At 38.2% G+C, this 15,555-nt stretch overlaps 1 protein-coding gene across 2 annotated transcripts in view; it reads left to right on the top strand.

Moving 5' to 3' along the window:
* Positions 1-12,605, top strand: part of ATAD2B (ATPase family AAA domain containing 2B) — a 101,339-nt gene extending 88,734 nt beyond the window's left edge. For both annotated transcript variants that reach the window (XM_084826504.1, XM_084826505.1), the window contains exons 23-28: positions 993-1,115; positions 2,105-2,242; positions 6,090-6,770; positions 7,506-7,609; positions 9,532-9,660; positions 10,834-12,605. In XM_084826504.1, the coding sequence (XP_084682630.1) occupies positions 993-1,115; positions 2,105-2,242; positions 6,090-6,770; positions 7,506-7,609; positions 9,532-9,660; positions 10,834-10,875 (1,217 nt within the window). In that variant the 3' untranslated portion in view covers positions 10,876-12,605. The remainder of the gene's footprint in view (positions 1-992; positions 1,116-2,104; positions 2,243-6,089; positions 6,771-7,505; positions 7,610-9,531; positions 9,661-10,833) is intronic.
* The last annotated feature ends 2,950 nt before the right edge of the window (positions 12,606-15,555 follow it).

The following is a 15,555-nucleotide window of genomic DNA, read 5'->3' on the forward strand; positions in this document are numbered from 1 at the left end:
AAGCAGATGTCTCCGATTTAAACTGCAAAGCAAAAAAGACAGAGTGAAGGTTTCCCCTACAACTTATCCATTCTCTAGCAGTGCCCCCCTCTCCCTCCAGCTTCCCATTGCTTAAGAACTCAAGGAGACTATTGTTTGTATAGCACTACATATCAGATCTCTGGTAGTGGTGAATTTTCCTTCCCCCCCTCACTTTTTTCTCTGTGAAACAGAATTGGAATATCCTGTTGGTACTGGTATATTATTCATTTGCTGCAAATATGTAGCTTCATGACTTTTTGATGGATGGCATAGGTACTTTAAAAATAATATCTAATTATAGTTTCTTATCAAATCTATCGAAATGTCATTAAAGCTAACTTCAATTAAACCATTTATATGTTTGACCGTGGAATGGTGTCTGATAATACTTATCACTGAAATCCTACTACTCTTAAAGACTGTTTCTCCCAAAATGTAGGAGCCTGAAGTATGGATTTCCTTTAATAGATTTGAAAAAAACAAGCTGAGCTGGAGGATCTGCTCCCTAAGTAGACCCTCCAATCTCAAGGCAGCCCTCCCCTACCCATGTATTGTGCCCTGCCAGTTTTTCAGAAAACTGTTCTTTCCGTCCCAGACAGCTAAAACAAAAGGTTTATCAAGCTGCAGATGGACTATATTCAGCTTGGAGTGCAAGTTGTGTGCAGGCCTGATATAGATCAATGAGTCTGCCAAGTTACATTATCTTTAAGTTTTAGAAGATTGTTTAAAACATATTTGTTCCGTCAGGCACTTGCATGATTAATGCTTGCTGTTCGATTACTTATGTGGATATTATTTCTTTTATGCCGATTAATAGTATAGTTTTAATTATGGGTTCATTTAAATGATCATCTGTTTGTCAGATACTTATACCACTGCCTTGGGCACTCCTGTAACAAAGGATGATTCACAAATTTTAAAATAAACAAAAATGCCTTTGATTGTGAAAATGAGTTATGTTAATTTTGTAGATAAAATAATTAGGCACAGAGCCTGTACTCTGAAGGACACTGCGCATGCTATCATAGCTGCTGAGCTGGATCCAGAGTTCAATAAAATGTGTGAAGAAATAAAGGAAGCAAGAAAAAAGAGAGGTATTATTCTGTTAAAATATATTCATCATAGATTTACTGTGGCAGTGAAAATATACAAATGACATTCAATTCTTGATCATTAGAAAGAGTAATGTAGTGGCGGCATCTCATGGCAAATTGTGAGCTAACTAACCCACAAATTGCGGGGACGCATGCTGCACCCAAGCCACTTCCCATTTCCATTAACATCCCTCAAATGCTGTATCTGTGGCCCCAAGCTAACCCATGGCTTGTTCTTGCCTGGGAACATCAGAGGTGTGGCTGCGCCCCCTGGTATCATTCAGCCTGCCAAGGGCTGGGTGGGGAGTCATCTGGCCCCTGCCTCAGTTTAGTTGCTCACCCTTGGACTAAAAGATGACTAACAGTCTGGATCCAATCCATAGAAACTTAAACCGTTGTCGACATCGTTAAAATTGGGTGTGTTGGGGACCTCATGTAGCTTATTAGCTAACAGTGCAATCCTATCTGTGTTTACTCAGAAGTCAGCCCTACTGGTTTCTATGGGACCTAGTCCAAAGTACATTTGCTTAGGATTGCAACCTAAGCAGCTGAGATACAAATGAGGTGCCCTTTGGTTTGACTCTCGCCTTTACCATGGAAGTAGGTGGTGGCCTTAGGCAAAGCACTCTTTCTCAGTCCCAGCACCGTGTCTGCAAGATGGGGGTAATAGTGCCCTGTGCATTCTGCAGATTCGTTGTAAGGGATGCAACATAATTAATTTGAAGTGCTTTGGACGCTAAAGCGCTTTATAAATGCTAGATACTATTCAAAACAAGAAGAGTTTTTTTCCAGCTGTCAGGTTTTATATCCAAAGGCTCTTTGTTGGAAAAAATAAATATTCTTGATGTAAATCTTTTTTTGTAGTGTTCATCTAAATTCATTTAATTACTGTGTGGGTATTAGTACTATATTCCAGACTGCTTTTTAAAACTCAGTTGGTTAATGCTCCTTGGATTATTTAAATAAGTATGCTGATCTTCTGTGTGCAGGCTTATCAGTAACGGCAGAGCAAATAAATCCTCATGGTTCCACTGTACAGAAAACAGAAACTGGAGTTGAAGAGGCATTCCAGAACAGGCAAAAAAATGCAATGGCAGTTTGGAGCAACTCTGCAAATAAATGTGCATGTGAGTATTTCAGATCATTTTATCCAGACTATAAGTGCAGCAGTAGCCCAGACAAGCATATTTCTGATGCATACCTGCTATTGTTGCTGTAGTAGCAGTAGTTGTTATATTCTCCTTGGCATCCTCCTCCTCAAAATAAAGTAACCTTACTACCCACCTGTATTGGTTAGTTTTTATAAGATGCCTTCCCTGCATGACAGCTAAATAGTTTTCATGTGTTCAGGATTTCATGTTTTAGATTTTCAACTACATGAAATCCCTTAAGAACATGGAAGAATTAGGGAGGGTTTTGCACTGAACACTTTATACATTAGACTTATTAGTATTTTAGTGAGCATACTTTAATTGCTCTGACAGGAACTTTATAATTTCAGTTTGGTGTGTTATTTGTATCACTTTAGCCATAACTTGCATATTTTAGAGAAAAAAATACTGTCCAGTTCTATGCTGCATTTATTCAGAATCCAACACTTGAGGATCAGGACTAGAGGAGTTTTGGTAAAAGATGATTGTGAGGTGCACACTGTGTAATCAAAATAGCAGTATAAAGGTTTGGAGTGAGAGAGGCATTGCCTACCGTCTTTTTTTCTCTTTTCCTTATCCTCCCTCCCCAGACAAGTGGCCAGGACTGAGTTTTAAGCCCTGGAAGCTGATAAGTACTTACTGTGATATTGAAGAAGTTGCTTATTCCTGGCTGAAGTGTTTTAGTGGTGGTGGTGGTGGTATATAGGTGGCTTAAGTGCACCGTAGTGAAGATATGATCTAGTAATAAATTCACCACAGTAGTGAAGAAATGGACCAATTGACAGTGTCCCTGTAGCACACATGCCTGTAGCATTCTGTCTTTCTGCCACATTGAATACAAAGCAAAAGGTGTGTGAGTGTTATGTTGGCCACCTCAAGCACTATACTAGCCCATCCCAAATAGGTTTGCTACCATGGATTTGTTTGTTGCATGGTGGTATATAGATTTATATTCATGAATAACAAATCAAAATGTAAAAAGCCTAGGACTGGAAGGGCAACTTTTAGAGAACCAAAGCTGATTCTCAAGGAATGCAGCATTACCTGAATGTGTTTGAGAAATCTGTTCTTGTTCTTAGAGGCTAAAACATACTGGCAATGTATTTTAAAAAGCGTGTTAGCCAAGTTAAGGGAACCTAGATTGTTCCTTATTGCCAGTAGATGGTGTCAAAAGCACATTGTTTTGCATCATTGAATTAGTTACTTAGTAGAGATTAGCAATATTCAATTGCTGTCTCTGGGAGAGATTGGTTGTTGAACATGTTGCGCTATATTACAGTGGTGAAACATAATGGCCAAATATTGTTCTGCTTATGTTAAGGCCTGGAGAATTGTGTTGCAAGAAATAAGATACGTCCCAAATTTTCCCCCTTACGGAGGCTTGCTCCTCTCTTTGAGAACAGTGACTAACCAGAGGGAGCAAATATTACTAAGAAACGGCTGAATAGTATTAGGAAGAAATGTCCCCCATAAATGATCTCTTGGTATACTGAGACTTTGCAAATATTTGGATTGCCTGGATGCTAGGCAGTCTGACAGACCTGGAAGGGCAAAGTACTGAAGTTCTTACTCCCTAAACACTAGAAATATTTGTTGGTTTCCCCCTTTTTCTCTACACTGCCAGCCCACTTACAAGTTTCTCTTCAGAGTCATAAAGTTAGAAGCTTTCTCCTTTTGAAAATGAAAGTAATTCTCAAAATGTAGAATTATTTTAGATGCCTTTCTGGCAGGAAAGTAATGGAATACACACATCTCTACTTTTTGCCACAATCCTAACAGTGCTTAATATACGTGCTGTTGATTTTAATGAGGGGCTGTGGCTCAAGTAGCAGAGCGTGCCGAAGGTTCCAGGTTGAGTCCGTGGCATCTCAAGGTAGGGCAGGGAAATAATTCTGTCTGCAATCCTGGAGAGTTGCTGCCAGTCAGTGTAGACAATATTGAGCTAGATAGACCAGTGATCTGACATGGTATAAGGGTTGCTTTCTAATACAATTTTGAAGTGATGGTGTTCAGAACTATTTTTAGGTGATTCATTGACCGGTTTCAGATGACATGCATATGCAACCCCCACTTGGGGTTTCGGTGTTGTGCGAACCCAACGGGGTGTGTGTTATTCAAGGGTTAAACAACTCTTGTGTAACTCTAAAACAGACCATGGGCTATGCAAGGTTTGTTTAACCTTGCATAACTCACATAACTCACGCTTGCTGGGTTCTGTGACATGACAACCCCTGAGCGGGGGTTGCATATTGAAAATGGATGCTGCACGTACCCTGCACATGCTGTAGCCTCATAGTGGGTTATTGTGAGGCTGCAGCATGTATGCGGCTTGTACAGCCACCATTTTGGAAAATTCATGGTGGGCTGTCACTCTGTGCGAATAGCTCCAAGATAACCTAAGTCTTCAAGCTCTCCAGGTTCTTTCTGAATTCATAAATTATTTATTTGCTTATTTGATCCCCATGAATTACTTTTCTGCTGTGGTGCAGAGCAGAAAATTTTCCCCAAATGCAACATTTTCCATAGGAATTTCCCCATTTCATAAATTCTTTATTAGCAATGAATGGATGCCAATTGCAAATACAGTATTAGGCATGCTTGTCAGTTTCAAAGTTGTTGGCACAGTGCTTAGGGTTGTTAATTTATTAGTGTGTAATGTTTTCAGTATCTTTGCTTTTTCTTAAATGTAAACAATGTAAGGGAAGTATATGCTATTATCTTTAAGTATTTACAAGTATTCCAATAAAAATGTCTACTTAACATAGTATTTAAATCACATTCAATGTGCTTTAATTTACTTCCTCAAATATTTCAGATCAAATACTTGTATATTGGGACAGAAATTAATATGGGTACTTTTTAAAGCTTTATTTATTAAATACAAGTAAAATAAACATGCTAAATTAGATCACTCTCTAGGGCTCCCTTCCCCAACCCTTTGACCCCCAGATATTTTGGACTTTAATTCCCATCAGCCCCAGCCAGCAGGGTTAATGGTCAGGAATTCTGGGAGTTGTAGTCCAAAACATCTGGAGGGCCTCAGAAAATTTTCTGATGCAAATTACCAAATTAGGCATAGCCTAATTTGCATAGGAACAATTTCCAGAAGTTTTTTTCCCTGCAAAAACTGACACTGCTACTTTTCTGAAGTCTTTAGTTACAAATTACTCCCCCTGCCCCTGGTGAATTCTTTAATATTATCATAAGGGCAGTATATCATACTACAGCCTGAAAATAATTACAATATTTCATTTTTGGCAATTAACCTGAAATCTTAATTCTGTGTTTTGTGGATGTTGTTGTTAGATGATAATTAGGAAAACTTGCTAAAAAAAAAATAAGTTGAACTCTAGATTTCACTTTCTGTAAATCTGGTGGAAGTTCTAAAGTGTGATGACCATAAATATGAGTTAAAAGTCTTAATGGTTACTATATGCCCCCCCCAGGGAGGCCCTCCTGGCTCTATCACTGCATTCAGCAGTAAAAACTGGGCTTTTTCAGAGGGCATTTGGGAGCAGCACAAAGCTATTTTGTTCAGCCTACTGCTGCTATTTGTTCTTGATGTCATTTCCTTTTTTGCTGTGCTATCTATCTTAGTTTGGACTGTTTGATTATTTTATAATGGTTTAGTGGTGTTAAATTTTTATGAGCATAGTTAGCTGCCTTGGATGATCTTTCTGTCAGAAAGGCAGGTTATAATATTTAACTGAATTGCAAATAAATCTAATTGATTTTATTAATACCTTATCTGTTGCTTACTATGGACTTTAGACTGAAAAAATGTTTGTACCTCTAAGGGCTACTTTATCTCTTCATGATTTAGTTCGATTAAGGAGGAAATCAAGACGACGTTCGCAGTGGGGCAAAGGCATTATTAAAAAGAGAAAAGTGAATAATTTGAAGAAAGATGAAGATGATGCCAAGTTTGCAGATGATGAAAACCAAGGGGAAGACAGCAAGTTGCTGGAGAATGGGGAACTTGAGGGAAGTACAGACTGCATTGAGGAGAATGGAGAGGAAACGGGTGATCTCTCTTTGACAAATGATGAGTCATCTTGTGATATCATGGATATACATGGAGAACAAAGACTTAATAATGGGAAAGAAAATAATATACCATCCACAGAAGAGAGTTCAAATGAATCCCTGCTAGTAAGTAACAAGGTTACTATGAATGCAGGGAAGGAATCCAAGGAGGAGTCCTCGTTCAAAAGGGATCGTTTAAATGGTGAGGCCTCTGAAGGGACACCTATTCTAGTATGTCAGTATGGTAAATGTGAATCACTGAATGCGGTTTTACCTTCTGGTATCCCTGACATGACCACTCCCAAACAAAATGCAACAGTTGATGACCAACCATTGGAAAAATCAGATGGTTCAAACAATATCCCAGAAGCAGAACAGATAAAACAGTCTGGCAGTGAGACACCCCAAGGCAGCAATAATGAAAAGAAATCACAAGGCCTAGATACTGAGGCTAAAGAAACTGAATCAGATAAAGAAGGTATGCAATATATACACATATATTTCCTGTTTTGTTCTCATAGTCAAAATACATTTATAATATTTCCCTTGAAGTAGTTGGTTCCCATTTTGGTAGATAGGTATTCTATGTCCAAAATGCTTCAACCAAGGGCAACCCACTATCTATGAGATAAAAGTGAGACCCAATTTCTGATAGATGATGGTGTATTAACAAAACAAAAGGGTATTTTGTTGCACAACCTGACTCCCTGCGTAGCCAGGCTATATAATGAAATCTCAGAATATGCAATCAGCTAGGGCGTTATGGGCAAAACCAGGGTAAAACTATGGACAGAAAGTTTTATGTTAGCTTGATTGGAAATTTGGCAGTGCCGCAGGTCCCCCAGCAGGTCATACCTCCCCTATATCATACTATCTCTCCTTTACGATGATGATGAGACAAGAGACAGGATGATGAAAATGAGAGTGAAGAACATGAGAGCCATGCTCTCGTTGCTACAGCTCCCTGCAAGAGATGGTGGCAAGAGCTATTTAAATTTTGCGTATTTTGGTAGTTTTTTTCCCCAAGAACAGATGTTACTTGTAGAAGTTTAGAGATCGCCCTCTGTTTTATCTGAGATGTGGTTTCAGTGCTATTGTTCTGAGCGAAGGTACTTATGATTTTGAAATAATTCATAGACAGCTTGGAATTCAGTGAGATTATAATTGGCACCCATGTTTTCTGATGTTTAATATTTGCTTCCTAACCTTGCAGGTACATTGAAAAATAAAAAACCTCGCAAAGTTGCTTTGGCACAGGTTCCAGAGGAGCAGCTGGATCCTGTACCCCCTGTAGTGGTTGATCATGACAGATTAATGGTAAGGGTAGTTGGCAATATAATCTTAAATCTTAAAACCAATATTTTGTTCTTCAGCCTCTCTTCTCCCCAAGTAATTCTCTGGGTGGTGTGAAGAAGGTATCCAAGGTACAAGTTATACTCCTCTCACTGCCCAGGAAGGCAAGAATCACATGATTAGCTATCTTTTGGAAAGAAGTGTGGGTCTCTCAGCTCTGGCAAATTTAATGTGCTGAAAGTAGAACCAAATTATTGATACCTTAGTATTGTTGCTCAGTAAAAAAAATAAAAAACAAAAACCTCTTGTCATCTAGACGTTAAATCCTGTCCTCCCCTTTCCACTTAACCCTAGTTTACAGTTTAACTGAGCATTTTCTTCCCTTATAAGAATCATAGAATCATAGAATAGTAGGGTTGGAAGGGGCCTACAAGGCCATTGAGTCCAACCCCCTGCTCAATGCAGGAATCCAAGTCAGAGCATCCCTGACAGATGGCTGTCCAGTGTCGTCTTGAATGCCTCCAGTGTGGGAGAGCCCACCACCTCCCTAGGTAGATGGTTCCATTGTCGTATTGCTCTAACAGTCAGGACGTTTTTCCTGATGTTCAGCCAGAATCTGGCTTCCTGTAACTTGAGCCCATTCTTCTGTGTCCTGCACTCTGGGATGATCAAGAAGAGATCCTGGCCTTCTTCTCTGTGACAACCTTTCAAGAACTTGAAGAGTGCTATCATATCTCCCCTCAGTCTTCTCTTCTCAAGGCTAAACATGCTCAGTTCTTTCAGTCTCTCTTCATAGGGCTTTGTTTCCAGTCCTCTCTTTGTTGCCCTCCTCTGAACCCTCTCCAGTTTGTCTGCATCCTTCTTAAAGTGTGGTGATCGACAACGATTCCAAGATCCTTCTCGCTTGTAGTGTTGTTGAGCCACGTATCCCCCATCTTGTAACTGTGCATTTGGTTTCTTTTTCTTAGGTGCAGAACTTGGCATTTATCCCTATTAAATGTCATTCTGTTGTTTTCTGCCCAGCGCTCCAGTCTATCCAGATCACTTTGAATTTTGTTTCTGTCTTCTAAAGTATTAGCTATCCCGCCCAATTTTGTGTCATCTGCAAATTTGATCAGCATTCCCTGCACCTCCTCCTCCAAGTCATTAATAAAAATGTTGAAGAGCACTTCAAGAAACCTGTCATTTAGGCAGTGGCCCCCCACAGAGAGCTCTTTGCAGCCCCATTTTTTAAACATAGTTTTCTTTTCAATAACAATTACGTTGTCTGTCACATGAACAGTCAGATTTGGCCAGGTGATAATGTAATCAAGGGTAGATGATTCCAATTCAGAGTGACAGCATTGACATGGCTCTGAATGAAATTCATTCACCCTGTGATGACATCACATAGCTTAGTCAGCAGGACTGCTTTCAAAGAAAAAGGTGGTGCTGAAGCACTTGGGGCTGTAGACAGCAGCAAACTATTGCTAAAAAAGCTTTTAGACCCCCAGAGCCCCTTTTTTGCACTGAAAATTGTTCACCTCTGAACATTCAGCATAGCTCTATTCCAAACATTAACTTTTGTTAGTGCACTGATACATTCATCAAATGAACATACTTGATTTTACAAGAGTGTTGGTTACACCTAGTTGGTAAAAAATGACTTCTGTCAATATAGAATGTACACAGAATATCAGTTAAAATATTAAAACGTGAGCAAGTAATGCAAATTGTTCCATGGTGTTACTAATTTATTGTGGTAAGTCATATATTTGTTAGCTCTGAAGGCAAAACCCATGCCAATTCCATGTTCTATCCAGCACTATCCACTCCAGTGGCAGTCAGTAAAGTTTTAGTAGTAATTTGTTTTCTAAATATCCTAGCCCTTAACTGTTTGTAATCAAAGTATGAATTAGATTTCCTTCAAACGTCATCCTGAAATGTATGCCAACATCTCTTTATAGAATTTACTTGATTTATTGGTTATGAAAAGTGACAACCTGACTGTTGACCAGCTTGAGAGGCTGTACTCACTGCTTAATCAATGCATTTATCGGCACCGTAAAGATTATGACAAGTCGCAGCTTGTAGAGGTAGGTTTACACAATGCTTTAGTAACACATTCCTTTGGTGATTGTTCCTTCAGTATCTTATCGGTAGCTGCTCCCAGGCTCTAGAGCTCATTGCCAAGGGAGGTCTGTCTAGTCCCGACTCTGGTAACTTCCACTAGAAGGCAAAGACAGTTTTATTTAGACAGGCCTTTGGCCTGTAGGCTGTTTTTACTGGTTGTTTTTATTGCAGCTTTACCTATCTTTTTATGTTTGTTTCTCTGTATTTTATCACATATTACTTTGTATTTTATCACATGTTAGCTGCCTTGAACACCATTTGGAAAGGCAAGATTCAATTTTTTACAGATAAATATCAACCAAAAATCCTCTGCAGGGTCAATCTAACTGTTGGTAATTAGAACCACTTTGATCAGTCTTTGCATACTCAATATAATGCCTTTTGATTTTTGACATTTTCCTGTGCAGCAAAATTAGCATAGCCTTTAATTCTATCACTTACTCATATTTGGGGTGCAATCCTATGCATGTTTAGACAGGAAAGAAGTCTGAAAAGTCCCAGCATTCCCCAGCCAGCATGGCTGACTGGGAATGCTGGGACTTTTTTCTGTCAAAATATGCATAGGATTGAGGCCTAAGTCAGCTAAAGGTAGATCCACAATTGTTGTTTGATGCCAAGACTTCCACATTCTCCGATGTGGAATGGTGTCACATGTGATGAACTTTTAGTGCTTAAACATGTTCCTGTGAAATGTCTTTGCAAAATAAGAGAATATTCAAATTTAAACAAAAAACTTCATTGCACAGAAAGTGAGAATTGAATGACTATTATGGAAAAGTTCTAAATGTACACATGTCCTTATGGGAAAAATTCAAAGACGTCCCTTCATTTTACCAATGAGTTTATATATCTTACCGCTTTCATTTTTAGTACTGATGATACATTATAACCTGATTCAAAAACTAATGAAATCAGTGATGTTGAATTTAAGCCAGGCCAAGTATATTCGTAATTGGCTGAAATCTGAGTAAAGCTTAATTGGGTTATAGTTTGAACTGTGATAGTCCCCTGTTTGTACAAAGTCTGCACTCCTGCAAAGAGAATTTGTGTTCTTATAAATTAATTGCAGAGACCTCTGTAGATTAGTCATTTCTCTGAATAGTGATGAATAATCAACACTCCAATCTTCCTTCCAGGAGATGGAAAGAACAGTTCATATGTTTGAAACATTCCTGTAAACTCTTCAAGATGTGCAGGTTTATCTTTTCGTAAGCTGCTCATGGGAGAGCAGTCTTCTGAGCCATTCGATTTCCAGTTGCACCAAGTACGTGCAGAGCCTTGGTCTTAACATGCTCGCTCTTTGTCTCTTTCTGTTATGAATTTGGTGCTATTGTCTCAGGTACCTGAAACCAGCCAGCCTACAAGAACCAAACGGAACTTCATAATATTTGTATCTTGATATAAATAAAGAATATAATGCCACAACTTGGAGATTTTTGGTGCTACAGAAACTGCTTTCATTTCTGCTGCCTATATGCATTATCTTATGAGAAGCTTCAGGTAAAATGGAGCAGGCTGACAAACAGCCACAAACTGGATAGAGCAGATCTAACTGATTGTTTCTTTAAGTGGGCAGCTTCTAAAATGTTACTGTTTTCTTTCTTTTTTATTCTCTGAGGTAATGGACAGAAGCCTGTTTTTAAAGCTGGCAGTGAAGAATTGTGGTAAAATGAATTAACTTTGGTATACAATAATGTGAAGATGAGGCTCACTTGAGCTGCCTTCAATGTGCCTTTTTAGTCAGAGGAGGAGGAGGAGGAGAAGGCTGTTAAAATGGTTGGGATTGTAGCCAATGACAGAGTTAGAAAGTTCTTTTCAAAGCCTGTGTTCCCAAAGAACAGTTTCAGGTTCCCACACTGTCAAATGGCAGCCAGTATTATGTTTTAACATGTCTGTGTTGCTCTCCAGAAATTCAATTATGGAAATAACCACGTTATCTCAAAATGACAAAATGCATTTATTCCAAAAGTATATTAGTTTTGAAAAAAAAATACATGGTGAAAATTCACAGTGGATATTTAAGGTGGCTATAGTTGTGTTTTTGTTTTTTAAATGTTCCATTTTATTCCTTCAGAGTTTTTAAAAACAGGTTTCTTTCTAAACTTCCATTATTTTGGAAGCTAAGACTTGCTGGGTGGCCATAGACAGAAAAGACAATTTTGTCCTGCAATCCTTTAGCCTTTGTATGAATTAGACCCAGCTCATTCAGTACAATTCATACTGAGCAGTATTAATTAGAAAATAACTGAATGGCCTTTCTTTTTGTTTTGTTTTGGACCTTTGAATTGGCCTGAGAAGTTTGTAGTTCTCTAGAGCTGAATGATGTGATAATAGTTTTCAGACTCTTTCTCCATTTGGAAATTAAGAGGAGTACACGCCAGGCAGCAGGAAGCCTGTTACAGGCCTGGTATTTAGCAGCCTCTCACGCAGATTTCTTTTAGACCAACCAACATGTAGAAGATCAGGTGGGCCAGTGAGCTCCTGGTATTAGCATCACATTTGAGATAGTATCAATTTAAAACATGATCAGAAGCTGCAGGAGTGTCTTTTCCAAAATATGCAACTCAGTACGTTTTGTTTTAAAGAAGCAAAAACGGTCTTGGACTACTGCAGAGATACGCAGCTACCTCAGCTTTTTATATTTTAGTTACCAACAAGTGTTTACGGAAGGCTGTAATCCGCTCTGCTGCCGTTCACATGCTAAAGCTAAGGTACTTGTCACTAGGTGTGTAGCATATAACAGCCACTGCTGAAAATCAGGCTCTGGCCTTGGCTACTGCAGTAATCCAAAGTGCTTTTTTCTCCCCTTGCCTTCTTTTTTTTTCTTTTCAGCTTTTACATACAAGCCTTCTAATTGTAGCCAAGCCTCCCCAGACTCGCCCCAAATGCCACTTGTTTAATTCCTAATATGCATTTAAGGTGCAATCCCATGCATGTTTAGGCAGAAAAAAGGCCAACAACTTGCGGCATGCCCCAACAAGCATGGCTGGCTGCTGCATGCTGGGATTTGGAGGCCTTTTTTCTGCCTAAACATGCATGGGATTGCACACGTAGTCACACACTATTCTAAACACAACTTCTGTAGAAATGTTGTATTTTTAGGTGGGAAAGTGCGATTAAAACAAAAACCTTTTAAAGTAGTATCTCATTCATTTTAGAAATTTGATTGTGGGGACTTCTCATTTTTTGTTAGTATTTATTGCCATTATAACTGTTTAGGATATTTTGCTGTCAAATCCATTAGCATTTTGTATTTTGATGGAAATTGTTACAAAACTGAGATTTGATGAAAATGAAATGTAGCAGATTTTTTGTAGCAAGTTTCTGGTAAAATAATTTTTTGCAAGTCTCAGGTTCTTGCAGCATTTTTAAAAACTGTAGTTCAAAGATGCTTTTGTTCAAGTAGCAGCAGCACTTGTGAAAAGAAAAAAACTGCATACATTTTTAACAGGTTGCTAAATTTGTACAAGTTTAAATCCTTTAAATATAGTTGTCAATTAATTTGAAAAGAGTATGTTAAATTCAAGTCCAGCATTAAAAATGCTTCCAACTGGTCAGTTGAGGGGGGGAAATCTTAGTAGTTTTGAATGTTGATGAGAAATGGAGGAACTGCCTCTAAATGTTATAGGTTTTTCAGACGAATTAGCATATATAAATGTGTTAGTGGGCAACATGAATAAAATTATATATTCACCCTTTTGGCTCCAAAAACACACTAAAACATGTATTGCTTTTCTTTACCAATAGCTTAGTGGTTGTAGAGTTAAACCTGTTAATCTCTTCATGTTGTCAAGTTGTTTATTATCTGTATTTCTGTTATTATTATTTTGCCACATAAAACTGGCAATAATATGTACAAATCAGTTCTTGTTTCTTGTTAAGAATATTACCAATGAACTCCTGTGCAAGGCCTTATCCTAGGGCCAGATGGAGGTTAAATTTCTGTGGGGCTAATGATGGAACTGCTCTGAGATGACCATGGCTGTGGAGTTAATTGTGTTTGCAAGCTTGAATTTCACCTGTGATTAATTTATGTTTTGTGTCTGCGATATTGTTACTTGAGTTTTCTCATATGCCAATGTATTTATTATAGGATTATTGGGTGTTTTTGTTTGTTTTCACTAATACCTTGTCTTCCCATACCTTTTTAAGTTGGAGGGTAATTTCTGGCTTTGTTTGATATTTTGAATGGCAGGTCCTGTAGCTGGTCATCATTTCTCTTTTTTTGGTGTAAATTCAACATAAGCTTGAATTTCAGTGTGTACCTGCTTCTTTTCTATATTGTACATTGGTTTACTTAGGGAATGGGGATGTCTTGTTGTTTGGTTTCATTCATGTGTGTCTTTTTTGATTAAGTAAGCTTACTTCATCAGCTATGATAAATTTTGGATTCTATAAGTTGTATTCAGAATTGTGTTTCACTTGATTTTTGTTTTGTTTTTGCATCTTGACTTCATTCTGCATTAGTTAAGTAAATTATTTAATTTTTTGAATTTCTGGATATTTTGAACATCTTACTGTAATTTGTAATATAACTGCTGTGAAATACTTGAATAAAGATGACAAGTAAAAATCCTGAGTTTCTTAATATTCGCACTTTAATGAAATGTTAATTTTAGGACTACTATTACTTTGCGATTAAACAGTTTAGACAGCATCATTCGTGTTTACATTTGTTTGGGGAAGAGAATGTCAACTTTTAATTACAACATGTGGAGAGTTTTCATTGGATAAGATCCAGAGTGCTACTTTAGGCATGCTGAAAGGCTTGGATGCACTTACTGGGATTTTGAACTGCCACTTTCTCCCCCCGCCCCCTTATAAACTAGATTTGAAACCTGCCTTGGTTTCAGAAGAGGCTCTCTATAGTTTACCAGAGACTGCTGTTTGAAATAGCCCCCTTTGTCCTGCAGAATTAATCTTGCTGTTCTTTAGATCCAAGTGGTTATGTATTAGCAGCTGAGTAACTTCATGAAGAAAAGCCCTGGCTGGCTGAAACTGCAGAAGCTTAGTATCACCTGTGCAGTCAAAAGTGCTGTGCTCTGCTGAATTTCATGTTCTGCAGTAAGGATGTATAGCACAATTCCTTAATTGAACATTCTAAGTAAGAGGGTTACTGTGAGAATAAAATTGGGGGTGTGAGGAAGAGAACCGTGTACGCTACCCTGAGTTCCTTGAAGGTAGAGCAGGATACAAACTTAGGACAACTTCTAAACCATTAGATGAGGAGTGCTTAAATTAATAGAGTTCAGATAATGAGGGGTTGACTATAATTTCATGTATAGACTTTTCCTCTTCCTATTTGGTTGAACTGTCTAAATGCAAAATTCTAATTTAGCAGATTTTCTATTAGTGTGTAGCAGCTGAGTTACTATAAAGAGTGAGCTGTTTTAATCATTACACTGTACATTGAATGAAAATAGAAATGGAAATCACAATTTTAAAAAAGTTATTAAATAAAAACTGCAATATAAAATGTAAGAATGGGGCTTTAAAAGAAGTGTTTGGATTGTTAATGTGAAAATGACCATCAGTGTATTAGCTTGGATCCAGAGCAGATGAGTCACACTTAGGCCCCTTGAAATCAATGTGAAAACCTAATTATGACTAGTGTAGGCCCTGGTGAAACCAAGTTTGGCCATTAATCAAGCAAGACTTTGAACTGTCTCCTGTTAGTTAGTTATTTCCTTCCTTCCTTCCTTCCTTCCTTCCTTCCTTCCTTCCTTCCTTCCTTAATTGCTCACCCGGCCACTCTAGGCGATGTACCCAGTACAGTTTAAAACAACACGTTAATAACATTCCACATTAAAACATCGTATTTCGAAAAATACCCTAACCCACCCCAAATGCCTGCCTGA

Source organism: Heloderma suspectum, chromosome 1 (assembly GCF_057233095.1).
Source record: "Heloderma suspectum isolate Gila_16-S chromosome 1, 16-S_ref, whole genome shotgun sequence".
Taxonomy (NCBI): Eukaryota; Metazoa; Chordata; class Lepidosauria; order Squamata; family Helodermatidae; genus Heloderma; species Heloderma suspectum.